We start from the raw sequence: 16,512 nt of genomic DNA, 5'->3' as shown, positions 1-16,512 counted from the left end.
TTCTATGATTCTCCTTATTCATTAGTTAAGAACTGCCTGTACTCTATGTCTGAAACACGGGTGCCACTGACATTTGTCTTTTATTGAGCCAAATGCAAACATTGCTAGTTAGTGTTGCCACGGATACATGGACATTACACAAAAATTACTTCTTAAAACTACAGTCACTCATCTGCACCATTTTGGAAAAACAGATGTGAAATTGCAGCCAACTTCAAAATACCACCAGTGATGAAATTAACTCCTGAAGAGCATGTGGAAAACATGCGGCAAACTCACCATAGCTTAAAGCTAGCTCTACTTCTATTCCTAGATGAGAAAACATCAACCATGCCTACCAGACACCTCTGCTGAGGTCATACAGAGCTTTTTTCCTGTGCCAGAGCTCTGCTTGTAATTAAAACCAGAAGTCTCAAGCCTGCGCCACCTAGGACTGCATTAATTGGTAACTTCTGGACTGTACCACCACAACCACGAGGGGAGAAAAATGGGACTCTGTCCCTCTAGACCCCAAAAACTTGACAAAGCAGAAATTTGTGCACACTAGCTAGTACTGTAGTGACAAGGCACAAGAGTAGACAATTTACAAGTCTGCAGTTTCCCTCACCACATGGGATTTTTCCTTATGCAACATCTTCTCTACAGCACAACCTGAAGTCACAATAATCCATACAAACCTAGAACTAAGTGCAGCAGCCCTGGAGCTGCCTACGCAGGCATCCCTGTAACAGGTCACACCCACTCATTTCAAGAAGGCTGGCTGTGCCTGCAAATTCAAAACTTCAAGCTCTTCACAAAGAACCTGGAGAGGAAAAAAAAAAAACCACGGAAAAATCTATGTGACACCAGTAATAATTTTCCTCAATGAGGGATATAAGAAGATTGGGAAAAACAACAATAAATACAAGTAATATTGCAACTGAAGGAAATCACACCGGTTTAGAAGTTGATGTGTTCCTTACCAGGTAACCACAAAGGACAGCAGTAGACCAGTCAGCTAAGGGATGCCTGATCTGACGTGCCATCATGTTCAAAATTCTACAGCCACCATTTGAGCCCTAAAACTGTTGTTCCAGTACACAACAGCACTCCATCCACTTGGTTCCATAAAGTCCTAGTGTCCTGACTTGAAACAGGCCCTCAAATCATGGATCTGTCCTTATATCCAGGCAAACATAGTCCTGAATACAGAGAGCCAAGATCCATAAATGGATTCAAAGTTCTAAAAACCTTTAATACCTGTTGATCTTTTCTTAATGCTAGCTTGAAATTCTTTCAAAAGTGAGTCTTTTGCCATTTCCAACTACCAAATTGGAAAACTGTGGTTAATTAGCAGTTAATCTATATCTGAGATCTTTCTTGACAAAAAAAAATAACATGTCAAATATAGCAGACAACTTCAACTGCAAGTAATCAGGGTTTTTCATCACATGTTTTACAATAAAGTTCCTGCAACAACAGGAAACAATATGGAATTGCTATCCTGTTCCAACTGACATGGAAAAAATACCCAAGAGTCAAGACCATCACTATTATTGAACATGGAAAAGCAAAGACACTTTCAACAGGTAAGAAAACAGCACTGAGAAAATACACTAGGTAGTTCTCCTTATATCTAAGGCAGCCTTCTGGTATTTCTATGTTTTAGAAGGAATCTTGACAAAGGAGATATCCATGCATTGACTAGTTGAAGAAAAATTAATCTGGGAGGAAAAATGCAGAATAAAACCTCTAACCATAGTTTAGGAGTCAAATGTCACTCCCGGTTAAGCCAGAGGAGTTCACAGAAAACAGCATAGATGAATAAACACCAACAGAATTGCTGGAACTACATAGGATTTCTTTAACTCACTGCTGTCAGTTTCACTACAAGACTCACCACAGAACACCACACCAATTAATTTTGAAGGGAAACAACCAAAAGAATCAAAGTTTAGCAAGCCTTAGGATTAAACAGCCTGCAGTATAAGGTTTGGAATCACTCCTTGCAGTAAACAAGAACCACAGGCATATCATGCAGAACTATGTTCAGAATATCCAACTTGGGGGAAAAAAAAGATGAGTAGGGTCTTCCCTCATGGTTCTATAGGCTACTGCAAATATGACCCTGTTTGCAGAAACTAATTCACATCAGAAATTAAAAACTAACCTCTACCCTGCCTTAGGAAGGAACAGACCAATCTAACTCAGGAAACAGTAGTATTTCACTTACTTCCCACCATACAATTCAAGAAAACTCTTACAAGCATGCTTCTTGGGTTGGTTCAAATGTGCTAAATTGTAAAACACACAAAAAAAAAAAAAAAAGCCCCCCAAAGCCACATATATCTATCTATACAGCAGTATGAGTTGCTTCTTCACAATATGGGATGATGAGACACTTCCACTTCAATTTCTGGTAAGGTCCAGTATCTCAGGTGTTAATAGGACCTATTTCTAAGAATTCCCTTGGCTTATGCACAGGGTTGGTACTTTTATCATTTCAGAAGCTACAGGGACAGAAAAAACCAAAACAAAACCAAAAACTACCACCCACACACAAAACCCCCCAAAATAAAGCAAACAACAACAACAAAACCCACCAAAAAAAAAAAAATCAAGACCCCAAACCAAAACACCCCAAAACACAAGAGCAGCAGTACCTAGCAATCATCCCAGAACTTCCAGGACTAGATATACACACAGTTAAGGTGCAGGCCACCCTTCCAAGAAATAAAGGTAACTTGTGAATTGAAATAATGAGAAGCACAAACATGAGACGTAGTGTTTGCCAAGTAATGCCAACATTCCTCAGTATTTTGTCACCATGAAGATGTTATGAGGAGAGAAACAAAGGTTGCATCTGAAGACAACAGTATTTTATGGACTGACAAAGTTCAAACCTTTTTCAAAGTTCAAATAAGATTTCTTTTCCATTTCCCCGTATACAGTCTCTTCAATTGTACCACTGCAGACACTCTAGAAACTTCTCCACCACTGTATTTTGGTGCTCAAACTCACCCTCATAAGCACAGACACCACATAAAGCCAGCTCCCAAAGTTTGGCATTACAAATAACCCCTCACGTGTAAATCTGCAAGATACATTGTGCATTCCTTTCTGCCTCCCTTTTCTGTTTCTGCACAGTGGAAAGTCTAGAGGACTGAGGCAACAAGAAATCTAAACCAGCGCTGTCTTGCTGCCTACCCACAGGAAGAGAAACTGAGCAAGGAGGAGCCTGGATGCCAAAAAAGCAATTCGCTATAGATTGGCCCTTTGCCTGAAAGACAGAAGGAGGAACACCCAGTGTCTGCACTGGCACAAGCTACATACCAGAAAACTGAAATTCAACCCATGCCAAGTTACACTTTGAAAAGCTAAATGTACGTAGGCCAGTGAAAACAAAATTAGATAGGAGTGCAGGGTAAGAAAAATTAATAAAACAAGTTTGGTTTTGCATGAAAGCTTAGAAAGACAAAATGAAAGTGAAAGAGGGATTAATAAAATTTTTCATGCCAAAAATCAGATGAAAATCACAGTTGCTGAGCTGTTCAAGAGAGCATGGAAGAGAACCAACACCAAGCCATCTCCATTTGAACTGCATCTTTGAAGTTTAAGTACTAATTATTCTGAACACAGCAAAGATGTAACTATTGAGATACACTTTGCATTCCCACAGCCCTCTGAAAATGTTACAATGGCCACTTCCTCTTCACCTTTAAAAGCTGGATCTATCCTTTTAAATTATGTCTAAAAATAAGCAAATAAAAAGCTGCCTACAGCCTACAAATATCTGTTTCTTTGAGTTTATAGTCACATAGCATTTGTGCTCAGGAAATGGCTAACTCCCAAGACTTCTTAGGTTTCATGCAGCTCCCAAACTGCAGAACCTTCCTACTGCTTGTCCCAGAGACAAGGAAAACACTCAGAGAAAACATCAGCAATGTTGCCATTCTAAACTGACACCATTAAAGATAAATTAAACACTCTTCTTAAAACTAACCGTAAGTTTTAAATACCACTTTGCTGCATTTCCAGAAGTGCATTTTAATGCTTCAAAGACTTATTGAAAAGCTAAGTATCACTCAATTTTCCTCTCTCTTCACACCCTTCCCTACTATGTAACCAGTTTTTACACTGCATTTTCTGGCTAACATATTCATACAGCCCTTTTCAGAAAATACTTGGTGAGAAAAGGTGTGAAGCAAAAGGGAGGGTATCTATGCAAGATACTCTTGAGCATAAGGAAGTGCACATAAGACCAGTTAAACTGTTTAAATATGCACTGCAACATAGCAAAGTGCACGAGATCAAACTGCTGCACAACAAAATTATTTTTCTGCTTTCCTGTGTGTGTGTATGTTTTGGCTTTTTTGTTTCTTTATTTGAGGAAGATTTTTTCTGGATTTTTTTTCAGGACATAAAAAAGACACTGCAAATCTTCCTCCTGAAGGATACCACTGTTTTCAGTTTTCCTTCATTCTTAAGGCAGCTCCACCTCTAGCTGGATGCTGTCCTTCACACACCCAGTTAACACTAAAACAGGCATCTTTTGAAGTGCATTGATTCAAGTTACCTGTCCAGACACATCAGTGAGCATTTACCTCAATGTAACCATCAGAGTACTTCAAGTAACTGAAAAGTCCTTTATATAATATACACTACTCATGACACGCTATACCACCTAGACACCATATAGCTGCCAAAAGCTACCAACCTTCCAACAAAATCTGTCTTTACACGAACGTTGTACTTCTATCTCTTCATTCAGAGATGAAAAAGCAACCCTCCACACACACAAGGAAATGGAAAGGGATGGAGTAAGCGAAGATTTAAACAGTTGCACTGCATGCTTTCTCTTGCTCTAACTCAAGAGTTGATACAACTTTGCCCAAATCCAGAAGAGTCAGAGTAACACTTGAGACACCATTTTTATACAAATCCTTTCTTCCAGGTCAATGGATAACAGGAGGAAACATGTCAGCTACATCACTGTAACTAATTGCAGCTATTTCTAAATCTAATGAAACAAGAGAACTATATCTAGTAGGATTGGATCACCCAGTTAATACAGACGAGAAAAGCAGCTCCATATCATCACCACTAAGACAAATGTTTAGCACTTCCAGCTCCCTGTTCCAACTATTTCATAGAATGCAAACCACTCAACACTCCTGTCACATAGTCAAGGCTCCAGGTCTGCAAAACTAAATTCAGTGACACTGCATTTCCATAGTATTTATCTTCTCAGTGTATTACATACTCAGATGCTTTGGGTGGGTGACTGAAGCAAGCAAACAAAACCAGAAATCCCAAACCAAAACAACCAATAAGACCCCAAACAAACCAACAACAACCCACGCACAACACAATCACACACACAGGCCATACTGTATCTCTTCTGATCACCTTTCACTCCCTCAGGAAGAAAAGTTCAGAGTCTGCATTTGAGTGTGAATGTTCAGAATGACTGAGAGCTCTAACGCACTTCTAATGCACCAAATCTGTCTCATCCTGATGAGATGTTAATTATGCATTAATTAAAGAAAAATAATCAAAATTACTCAAACTTCCACAGATATCAAAACAGACTTCTGTGTATCCCTCCATTTGTTCTTCTCCTCCAGAAAGGTCAACAAAAGACATACTAGAAGTTCACCTCTAGTATTTGAAAACAAAAAAACCAAACCAAACATACAAAATTAGCCACCCCAACAAAAATCATCTCTTACTTGTGCTAGCTATAGAAAGAGCCAAAGAAACTTTAAAATACACCAATCTCATCAAACATCAGCCATTCCTAAGAGATGCCAGTTGGATAAATTTATTGTATCAATTTCAATAAATAATCTTAACATGCCCCATACTGTCACTTAAATGTTTCCAATAAAAATAGCCTAACAGTTTTCTTGCAATGTCATTCTTCTTATACACAAATTAACATCAATTTCAAATGAAGATGCAGTCACATCCCAATAACAGGGACAACTTATGTACACTTAACTTTCAGAACTGTCCCTGAAGTATATAAAGCCGCACATAGTGAAGAACAGTAAAAATCCCATATTTAAAACAAGTCTCTGTATTTGCTCAGTAACCCTGATCACAGCTAGCACAGCTAAGTGGACACTACACTAACACGGAACTACTGATTCACCAACCTCACATCAAAACTATTTTTGTCAGGAAAAACCGTATGCCAGTTTTTAAACACGCAAGTCACACTGCTAATTTTGAGGCACCCAAATGAAAGCTTATTTCTTGCCAAAGCACTTGCTAAAGAACAGATTTGTTTGGCTAACTTCTAGAAGACAGATTTATCCTTATACCAGTATTTTAGTATGGCAGTAATGGCTTTTTTAGCACCATGACCCAAGTAACATTCCATGCAATGGGTGCCAGTCCCAGTAGGTAGCCTAACAAGGGAGATTTTTGTTTCTACAGAATTCACGTTACTTGGGTTGCTCAGTACTCCAGCCCTCAAATTTTTCATGTCATTACAGTATCAGAATTACAGTAGAAACTCAAAGTACTTAAACAGACAGCTTTATCACTACAACTAATTAAATGTTTATAGTGTATGGCTACAGCAGTAATTGCACAGTATGCAGCACTTCTGAATTTCCATTCAGATTATAGAATGTGAAGCTCCATGCATCCCTCAAATACCCAAGAGGTCCAATTTGACAGAAATAGATATCCATATACAAATGCAATCATATTTAACATACCTTTAGAGAAGCTCACAAAAATAAAGCTACAACTACTCACCTCTGACAGTTCTCTAAGCAACTGTTCCTGAAGACCTCACTAAATAATTCTAACGCAAGCATTTTCTATTCTGCATCCTCCATCATCTCACAATCAAAGGAAAAAGATGAATGAAAACCATCATTGAGCTTCTAGGAGACACTGGTGGCACCTCTACAATAGCAAAACTCTCTGAACTATTGCACGTCTAAAACAACTGACATCAAACTTGACCAGCCAGAAGAGGAAAACAAAAACAAAAAAAGAAAACAACCTCAAACCATCAACTTACAAATAATTGTAAGTCAATTCAACTACAACAAGTAACTTTCTTTCCCCCAAGTACACTGAAAATTCCAAACACACTTCACCATACGAAATGGGAAATGATCAAAGAATGCCTGCAGACATGTCTTTGACACTATCATTTCATAAACAAAAAACTAATTGATAACTCTTTCTCCCTCAAGGCTGAAACCCTGTGAACAATTAACTTCAAAACAAGACTCAAGTAATAGCAAAAATAAACCCATGTAGGGAGTGCAACAAAAGTGAAACAGGAGGAGGATCCTGCAGTTTAGCTCAAATTGACACTCTAACACCGTCACTTCTGTTCCTAGAATATTTACATTAATTCCAGTTTCTATTAATTGTCATTTTAAAGCTAACTATGTACATACAAATATAATTAAAAAATAATAATTCTAATGGTCTTAAACATCACTAAGTCCCACCAGTGGTACTTCAGGTGGTGGTCAAACCACAAGAAAAACAGTATATCCAGGCAGAAAATGAAGGTAAAAGGCCACAATCAAATCATACTGCAGATTTCAGCTACACCAGTCTGTCAGGCAAGACAGAACAATCTCATACCTACAACAGAGCATACAGCTGTACTCTTCCCTGCTGCTCTGTTCATCTACTGAAAATACACAAAGCAAACTATCCAATGCAGAACAGCAGGACATAGGGAGCCAAGTAAAATTCATTTACCAGCACTGGTCCTGCACGCATCTTGGATATACATCCCCACTCATATATATTTAAATGGGTAAATAAAGCACAAGAAGAATCATTACTTTTGTATTAGTTTAATAAACAAAGGATATCAAGAAGAGTTTTTCATTACTACATTAGCTCTCATTTTTCAGACTTACCTGGTCTTTTTCATGGGGTAATAGGCTGACAGGTGGAAGGGAAGCTGGGAAGGTGCTGGAGTATTTCGGAGCTGCTTTGCTTTCCAAACTGCCATAATTCACTCTATACTGAGGACCATCCTTCAGTAACCTCCCATTGTTCACAGCACGTTTGGCCCCTAGCCGCAACCTCTGCTGAAAGGCAGGATTGTTGAAAATACTTGCTAGGTCATTTTGACTTCTCAAATATTTCTCTATGTTTTTCAGGGAGGAGCCATTAGGTTCTTGAAGCCCTTCAATTGCTCTTCTCAAGAGTTTATTCCAATCCACATTACGAAGCTCATTACAAGCTCCTCTAGATCCCTTAACAGATTTGGGAATAGTGCCAGGTTTAACACATGAAAACCGTCCAGGATTATCTGGGTCCTTGTAGGATGCAAGACCTTTGTTAGTAACTTTAAGAATAGAACCATCTTGAACACTAAGTTCCAACTGTTCTGAAACAGTCTTCTTATCTAATCCATGGGAAGCACAAACAGCATGACATATTCTCTCTTCAGAAGGCCTTTGCTTTTGCTTTTTAACTTTTTGTATAGCTTCCAGAATCCACTCCGTATAAAGAGGGTTGGCAAGTTTTACCATGGTTGACCAGTAATTGTTTCCAGCCAAGAGTTACCCATAGAGGTTCCTCCTTATCCTTTTAGCAGATCTTTCCGAGGTTGTTCACACCTCAAACACAAATGAAAGGATTCCACACACTGCTTGGACACATGTCAAAAATATCCACCCTGAGGAGTCAGAAAAGGCAGAGAAATACCTGCTGACTGAAACTTTCCAACTACATTACTGTTAGCGAAACATAGAAGGGATTCATCTGTGATGACACCGGCAGGTCCTTAAAAGAAAGTTTGTTGCAACCTTTGAAAAGAAAAAACAAGAGGCAGGGAGAGAATATAGTTAATGCTAAAGTACTAAAAAGAAAAATCATATTCAGACATGCATTCATACTATAGATGCTACAGCGTAGAAAAATCTTCGTGATGTTATATGAAACATTTGTCAGTTCCCACCCCACACCAAACAAGTCATCATAAAGTCCTTCTGCTTCTCATAACAGTCAGGGGATTTAGTTTTCCTAAATTCCATCACCCCAACACTTAACCTACTACTGACCTATTGGACAATTTCCATTCAGTCAGGGATCTGAAAACACTCCCTAAAACAAACTGCCTACAAATAATTTCTGCATGGATTATACATGCACTAGAAAACCCAAACAAACAGAAAACCAAACCCCAGCCAATGAAAGTCAAATTATTAACCACTGCCAATTCTTACAATATCCTGTGTCTAAGAGTTCTGCCATGTTGATTACACAACTCAGGAAAATCAAAACCAAAAGTATCAGAATCAAGTTACAAGTATTACACCCTTCATTAATATTTAGGTACCCTACAAAACCAAAATACATCACAAATGCACTTCTCATTTTAAGGCATTCAGCACAGGGGCATTTTTGATACAAATCCTTAGGAACAGAAATTAAAACTAAGTAACAGGAGGCATTTTCACATAAATAGGTTGTCAGCACACAGATGTATTAAAAGAGGTCACAATGAAAAATGTTTTATTGACTCACAGTTTAACAAAAAATTTTGTTTACTTATTATGGAATACATAACTCTAACAGAAAATTCAGTGTCTACAAAAACTCATTTAAGAAACCTGAAAGAACATGTTGATGAGGAGTTTATTCATTCTGGGAAAATATATGAAAAATATAAAACAACAGTCTCACAAATTAAACTTAGACAGGAGTTGCATAATGAATAAATATTTTTGAAGTATTCTTTTTTTCTGCCATGAAGTGTGAGTGAGAACTTCTGAAGGCATTAACAGAACTGTATAATTACTTTGAATCAAAGGAAAACAAATAAAAAACAGAAGAGAAAAATTTTCTTTCTCAATATATGGGTTATCTTGTAAAGTAGAAGATTCACCAGTTTCACAGCAAAAATTTAAAATTAGTTAATATGCAACTACATTTATAAAGCTATGGCAAACAGCCTACAAATAACAAAATCATCTATGATTACACAAGTCCTGGTCCTCATCTTTCTTCATTTACTCCAGTCATCCTGCATTTAAATCATGTTCAAAAACTTGAGCAAATTATCACTAGGAAAAAACCCTGAACTGATACAGTAATCAAAAGTATTTCCAATCTGTTAAAAAGATTCCTCGGCAACTATGAGGACAAAGAATATAACACCACATCCTTTCTGTCCTATACCTTTTTCTTACTCTGTCCTTCAAAAATGTCTTTAAATATAAATTCCAGCTCATGTTTCACACATTATTATACCTACACAACAGGATTAGTAACAAAAGTTCAGCTGGTTACTGGTGAGTATAAAATTTTTCTATACCCAAATAGTCAATATTAATCAATTCATTTTATGAATCTGTCCTTCTTGATTTTGATCAAAGCTTAAACATTTTCAGATTTATAAATATGAAAATTCAAGTGACTGCCAGACTGAAAAAGACACATTCCTGATGCAAATGCAGGGCCTGAATGCTGAACTGGCTCACATACTGAACCCTATTGATCTACACGGATTGAATCCTGTTTCTTGCTTACAGACTGTACTCATGGAAGTTGTATTTGATAACAGGTCTGTGTATTTCAAGTATCTGTAATCCAACAATAACTTGTTCTGTAAACAGACATTTTCACTTACTCCAGCTAGCAAAAGCCATTCTTTCCCTAACAGAACTGTTTATATTCACTGTTTTCAGATAATTCCAAAATAACTTTGTAGCTACAAAATGCAGACAAATATAGGGAAAAAAAGAGTTTCCATGGTGTTATAAACCCTATAAATTCTCTCACAAATCTGACACTGAAAATACAGTAACACAACAAAGCAGAACTCTATATATAGTGAAGGCTCACTCAGATTTAGACTATCTCATACACTCTTCCTATACATTTGGAAGTTCTCTGTAGCTACATATAAAGCCCCAGATTCCTAGAAAGCTACTTTTAAAGTTTAGTTAGGCTGCTCCAGTGTAAGTCTTCATTAAGATAGTCACGACTTAATTAAATGCTGAACACTGCATTTGCTGAGTCAGACATACCTGCCTCAGTTTTACATCTACTGCAGTACTGTTGTATTAAATTTCATGCAAGCAACCACATCACTGCCATTAAACTCCAGAACACACAGTACAGGGTCTGTTCTAAGCTCCTGGACACTGATGAACATTTCAGTATAAATGCTATAACATGGGGTTTACAGGAATTTTTATTGGCCAGTGACTGTGGCAAAAGGTTAACATAAACCTATATCTTCATATAAAGTCTACTGCTTGGTACAGGAATTTCACAGCCATATACATTCAGAACTACATTTTTACTTATTTACTTAAAACTCCCTACATGCAATACAACCTTCTGCATGCTAGCACCTACTAAATCAACACCAGTAGAGTGTATCAGCAGGAACAGAGTTTCCAACACACAGGACAGGATATGTCAGGAGGAAAAATCAAGACATCTTAAATACACACCTTCCAACAGCATCTAAGTTCATTCTGCCTTAGAGAGCCATGCAAAGTGCATCCAATCCAAGTTTTTAATTGTTTTGCCTCTCTTACTCTGGCACTTGGAGTGCACATGAACTTGAAGCACAGCACCCTGACCTCCATGACTGGTATGCCAAGGTCTACCACACGTTAGATTCAAAAGAACTTATTACTAACAAACATCTTTCCCAGCAAAAAAAATTGGCTGAGTGATCCTGGAGCTATAAATTAAGGAACTCTTTCAGAAATCAAGACAGGTCAATGCAAGATTGGCCATACAGAAATACACACATTTACATGCAAAGTGACCAGATAAAGACAAAACAAATTTTTTTAGAAACAAGCTTTCAAGACTCAACATAAAAGGACACTCAGAAACACAAAGTTACATTCGGGTTACTAAGTTTAGAATGCAATTCTACCAAAAGTACAAAAAGATGGTCACACATCATTTAATATAAAAAGTGTGATGATTACCCAAACAGGTTTTGAGGAAATACCATTTTAAAGAAGAGACTATAAATTAGTATCAGGCACTCATGTCTATTTATTAATCTTTCTCCCCTTGTAATTAACTAACTTTTAATCAAGCCCTCACCACCACTCATTCAATCACAAATTAGATTTTCCATACTGTTAAATGCACAGGACAACTTCCACATTTTATAGCAACAGTCACAAAGTTCTTTCTATGTAATTTGTCATATTTCAGCTTCTTCACTCTATGGTATCTTATTTTGAAAATAAAAGCATTTGAGAAAGTTTGACTGCACTATATTACTGACCAAGTCTGTTAGCAAGTCTACCTCTAAAGAGCTGCAGAACAGAAGCATGAGAGGGTGAAGTACAACACATTACCTCTAAAACATGAAAAACCGTCTCTAGTCAAGGCTTGTCCCTTTACCTAGGTCATAAATTACGAGATAAACACAAAGAAGTTGCAAAATTTCTGCTTGGGATTTAGAATGCATGCAAATATGCCCTTTATAAGGCACATACCTATTGCACAGCTGATTATAATTAAAGAAGGCAGTGACTGAACACTTCAATCTCAGGTGCCATCAGTAATCCTATAATCCTCTAATAAGGTGGTTTTTAGACTGAACTAGGACCTGGAATTGCTTCCAGGTGATCCAGATTGTGAAAACAAGCTGTGTAGTCAAAAGAACAGCAACAAAAAAAGCTAAGCTTCTCTCCAGAAACAAAACTAAAAGTTACTACACAAATATCACAACATACCATCTAAAGGGTTTTTTAAAAAAATTAATGAAAAGTTTGCTTTGGCTTTTGCAAATGTAAACGCAGTTAAACTTTTAAAAACTGAGGTTAACACAGCTATAAAAAACAAAAACAAAAAGAAAAGGGGGAGAAGAGGACGCAGCTGGTGGACATGACAGCAACCTGCCGGTGACCTGTGATGCACAATCTCATTCTGCTCCCTCCTACCTGCTCTGCACACACTCAGGAGAAGCAGCAGCAGGCCAGCTCTCTGCTGCAGCATCAGGGTTAGGTAAGGATTGCAGCAGAGGAGGAGGAGGAAGAGAAGACTGCCATTGCATTCCATTTTTGCCATTTTTCTTTGCTCCAAGCCATTACTTAGAATTCTGCAGCTAATCAACTCTGCATTCCACCCCCCTGTCAATTAATGATGCAAAACAGACAAGATAGTTGTTTTGCTATTGCAAAATATAGGGACCTACAAAGAGACGTGGAGAAAGCAGATCCTGGTAAGGACTTCCATCACGCATATCACTCTTAAAATTACTCAGGTCACGAAGCCAGCTATTGTATTATTCTTTACACAACACACAGTTTCCAGGAATAACATGAAGGGGCAATGACACATATATATGCATTAAAAAGACAGATGTGTAGACACTACAGTAACTTCAAAAGGACACCAAAGACTTGGGGGCATGGAGAAGAGTGGCACATCTGAACCGAACTGATGGAAGTGTTCGTGCTCTGAGATATCCCACAGGCTTTTTTGAGATCATATGCTTAAAATCATTTCACAACATGACAGCAGCAAGCGCCACCAGCAGAAACAGCATCAGCACAACATGACACCAGCAAAATCACCCAAATTCACCTTTCCCACCTTCTCCCACGGAAGTTCTGAGCACTTTAAAATACAGTACTAGAGAACAGCAGGGAATATGGGAAGGTAATATTCACTGTCAAGAGTTCACCTGGAAAAAGTGTTTCACTGAAAATATTTCTTCTTGGGATAGTGGTTTTCAACAACAGAGGTGGGTATCCATCTGCTCTTGCCGGAGAGGGTTATTCTCAATGCTCAGTGACAGAGTGCAAGAGGTGAGGTCCGGGCAAAGAACACACAATGTGAGCATCACTTCCAAAACGTGGCACTGCCAGGCTGAACTATTCCCCTCCCCAACTTACTTAAGGTTTTTACGGTATAGCCCAGCCACGGAGATGTGCAACGCCTAGAGCCTCGGGCCAAGGCATTGTTGCATTTGACAGGGGCCGAGCCGGGGCTGGCTCCGCGCCCTGCACGCCCTGCTCCGGGATTTGCCATTCCCGAGGCAGGAACCCCCAGCCCGCCGGCTCCGCGCCCCGGGGCGCGGCGACCCGCGGGCAGGGCAGCCCAGGGGAACGGGGCCGTGCGCGCACCCGCACCGCGGGCGGGTCCGGCGGCCGCGCGTCCCCCGCGGGAGGCAGGTGAGACCCCCCCGGTACCACTCACCTCCGCGGGGGGAGGAGCCTCCTCCGGGCGCCGCAGCGGCTCCCCCTGCTGCCGGCTCTTCCGCCGCTCCCGCCGCCGGGCCGCGCCGGGCCGCCTGCCCCGCTCCGCTCTGCCCGCGGCCGCCGCGACCGCCCCGCTGCCGCCGCGCGCGGCTTGGCGCACCTACGCCGCCATTTTGTCTCGCCCTGTTGTACTTAACGTGAATCCGACATGACACTGATTACAGCCCAATGGAGGCTCATTAAAACCTTACCTACCCCCCGCCCCGCCCACCGCCGTCCGCCATTGGTCCGCGCCGCGCACGCCGCTGCGCGCTCACGGGCCGCGGGGCGCTGTCCGTCACCCGCCCACACCGGCCCCGGCCCGCCCGGCAACCAGCCCGGCGCTCCCATTGGCGGGCGCCGCCCGTCAATCACGCGCCGCGCCCCTTTCCCTGCACGCTCAGCACCGCCCACCCGCGGGAGGGGGCGGGGCCGGCGGCTGACACTGGCCGCCGCCGCCGCCACACACGCGCGCCCCCCGCCCACCCGCCCGCCCCACCGCTGGGCCTCGGGAGCTCGCGATTGGCCATCCGCCCCGAGCGGGGGCGGGACTTCTCGCAATCCCGCCCTCCCGTTGGCTGCCGCTGCCGCCCGTCCGGCACCCCCCCACTCTCCGGCCTCGGCTCCCCCCCCCCCCCCCCCGCCACCGCCCCAACCGCTCCCTCCCGAAGTTTGTTCGGGAGCGCGAGCGCTGCTGAGACACCGCCGGCGGCCGCCTGAACCAGCTCGGCAGGGCGGGCGGGCGCGCGACACACACTAATGAGCAGCCTTAAATATTGAGCGTCACGCGCGTGCCTCAAAGCCTGGCACTCGCCCGGGCGGGCGAGATGGAACAGCATGCTCCCAGCATAACCCTCCCAAGGTGCCTGGCACTGGCAGCCGCTTATCGCGCACACACACACCCCGCACCGCCGAGGGAGGGGAGGAGGGGGTGGGAACGGGGACGACGACAATGACTCCCAGCTCTGCAGCCACATGCAGGTCCCTGCAAGTTTCGCCATGCGAAGCACAGGGACTTCTCTGTCACCCCGTCTGCGAAGGAACAATTGCCGCCTCAGAAAGACAGGGTGGGAACATGCAACACAAAAACCTCAGCCATCCCCTGCTTCCCTCCGCCACTCCATTCCCCCTCTCCCCACCCCATCCAACCCAGCCATCACCTCCTGCTGCTGCTCCCCCTCCCCTGCAAAACGCAGAGCATTGCAATGCATTTACCCAGCGCAAGTGTCTGCAAACACGTGCATCAGCCTCCAATGCTAAAGGAAAAAAAGTACCCAGCCTAGTGACAAGCCCCCTGCGCTGGGAGAGGGGAGGGAAAGGGGGTTATTATGGCAAATTGCAGCCTGTCACCCAATGCAAAACAAACCCCATCGCATGCTCCCTATTATCCCCCGCATAAACTCCTGGGAATCTAACCTCCGATGCAGGTTCCCCCCTTTGCTTGCAATGACCTCCTTTCTCTGCCCGTGTGTTTCTGCAGCAGCGGTTCCTGCGGAATGTGCTGCCCCTGAAACGCGATCGCGGCTCCTCTCTCTCTCGCTCGCTCTCTCCGCTCTGTCTCTCGCTCGCCCGCTCGCTCTCTCTCCTGGCTGCAACCAGAGCCAGGAACACAACAACAACACAGCCTCCCCCCACCCCCTTCCCCAAACACATACACACTGAAGAGACCCAGCCAGGAGAGCCAGACGAGCCGGGGAGGGGGTGGAGGGAATCCCCAGCCAGCGGATTGATTGCACCAGTTACCTTCCCTAAGCCCCTCCGCGAGAGGGGAAAAAAGAAGATGAATACAGAGAGAATACCTTGTCTCCCCTCCTCCTCCTCCGCGGGGCTCCTCTTCTCACTCCAAAATACTAAAAGGTGGACGGGCAGATCAGACACACGCGTTCAGCTCTCGGCGGGGGAGGGGAGCCACGCGAGCAATTATCATTAATTTAGAAATTAAAACAGAAACCCACCCCAGACCTCCAGCCTCCCCGGTGCGGGCGGACGCAGATTGCGAGGACTGGTGCTAAGACACAGGACCTGATAACAGCTAATTGAAAGGTTAATCTACATAGGCTGTGACAGAAGAGGTCCCTCCCCACTTTTTTATCTGCTGTTGGCAAGTGGGAAATTGAGCTCCCCCCACCTTTTCTCTCTCTCAAAAAAAAAAAAAAAAAAAAAAAAGAGAGAAAGAAAAAAGAAAAAAATAGAAAAGAAAAAAGGAGAGAGAAAGGGGGAAAGGCGATAAAGTTTGGGGGGCGGCGCGTCCCCTGGGCGGGAAGGCGGCTACGGAGAAGTGGCCACCGGCGCCTCCCGGGGGCCCTTA

The 16,512-nt window shown here is 42.3% G+C and overlaps 1 protein-coding gene across 7 annotated transcripts in view; it reads right to left on the bottom strand.

Annotated features, from left to right (window-relative positions):
• KAT6B (lysine acetyltransferase 6B) overlaps positions 1 to 16,231 on the bottom strand; it is a 111,160-nt gene extending 94,929 nt beyond the window's left edge. For 3 of the 7 annotated variants that reach the window (XM_039553575.1, XM_039553573.1, XM_039553574.1), the window contains exons 1-2: positions 14,164 to 14,263; positions 7,887 to 8,783 (exon numbers count right to left, since the gene is read on the bottom strand). In XM_039553575.1, coding sequence (XP_039409509.1) covers positions 7,887 to 7,981 — 95 coding nt within the window. In that variant the 5' untranslated portion in view covers positions 7,982 to 8,783; positions 14,164 to 14,263. Of the gene's footprint in view, positions 1 to 7,886; positions 8,784 to 14,163; positions 14,264 to 15,620; positions 15,913 to 16,003; positions 16,135 to 16,159 lie in introns of those variants that run through there. The other 4 variants (XM_039553572.1, XM_010412452.4, XM_010412444.4 and 1 more) reach the window with 4 other exon arrangements.
• Positions 16,232 to 16,512: the final 281 nt, after the last annotated feature.

This window comes from Corvus cornix, chromosome 6, assembly GCF_000738735.6.
Source record: "Corvus cornix cornix isolate S_Up_H32 chromosome 6, ASM73873v5, whole genome shotgun sequence".
In the NCBI taxonomy this organism is placed as follows: domain Eukaryota; kingdom Metazoa; phylum Chordata; class Aves; order Passeriformes; family Corvidae; genus Corvus; species Corvus cornix.
This window is presented reverse-complemented; position numbering and strand designations above follow the sequence as displayed.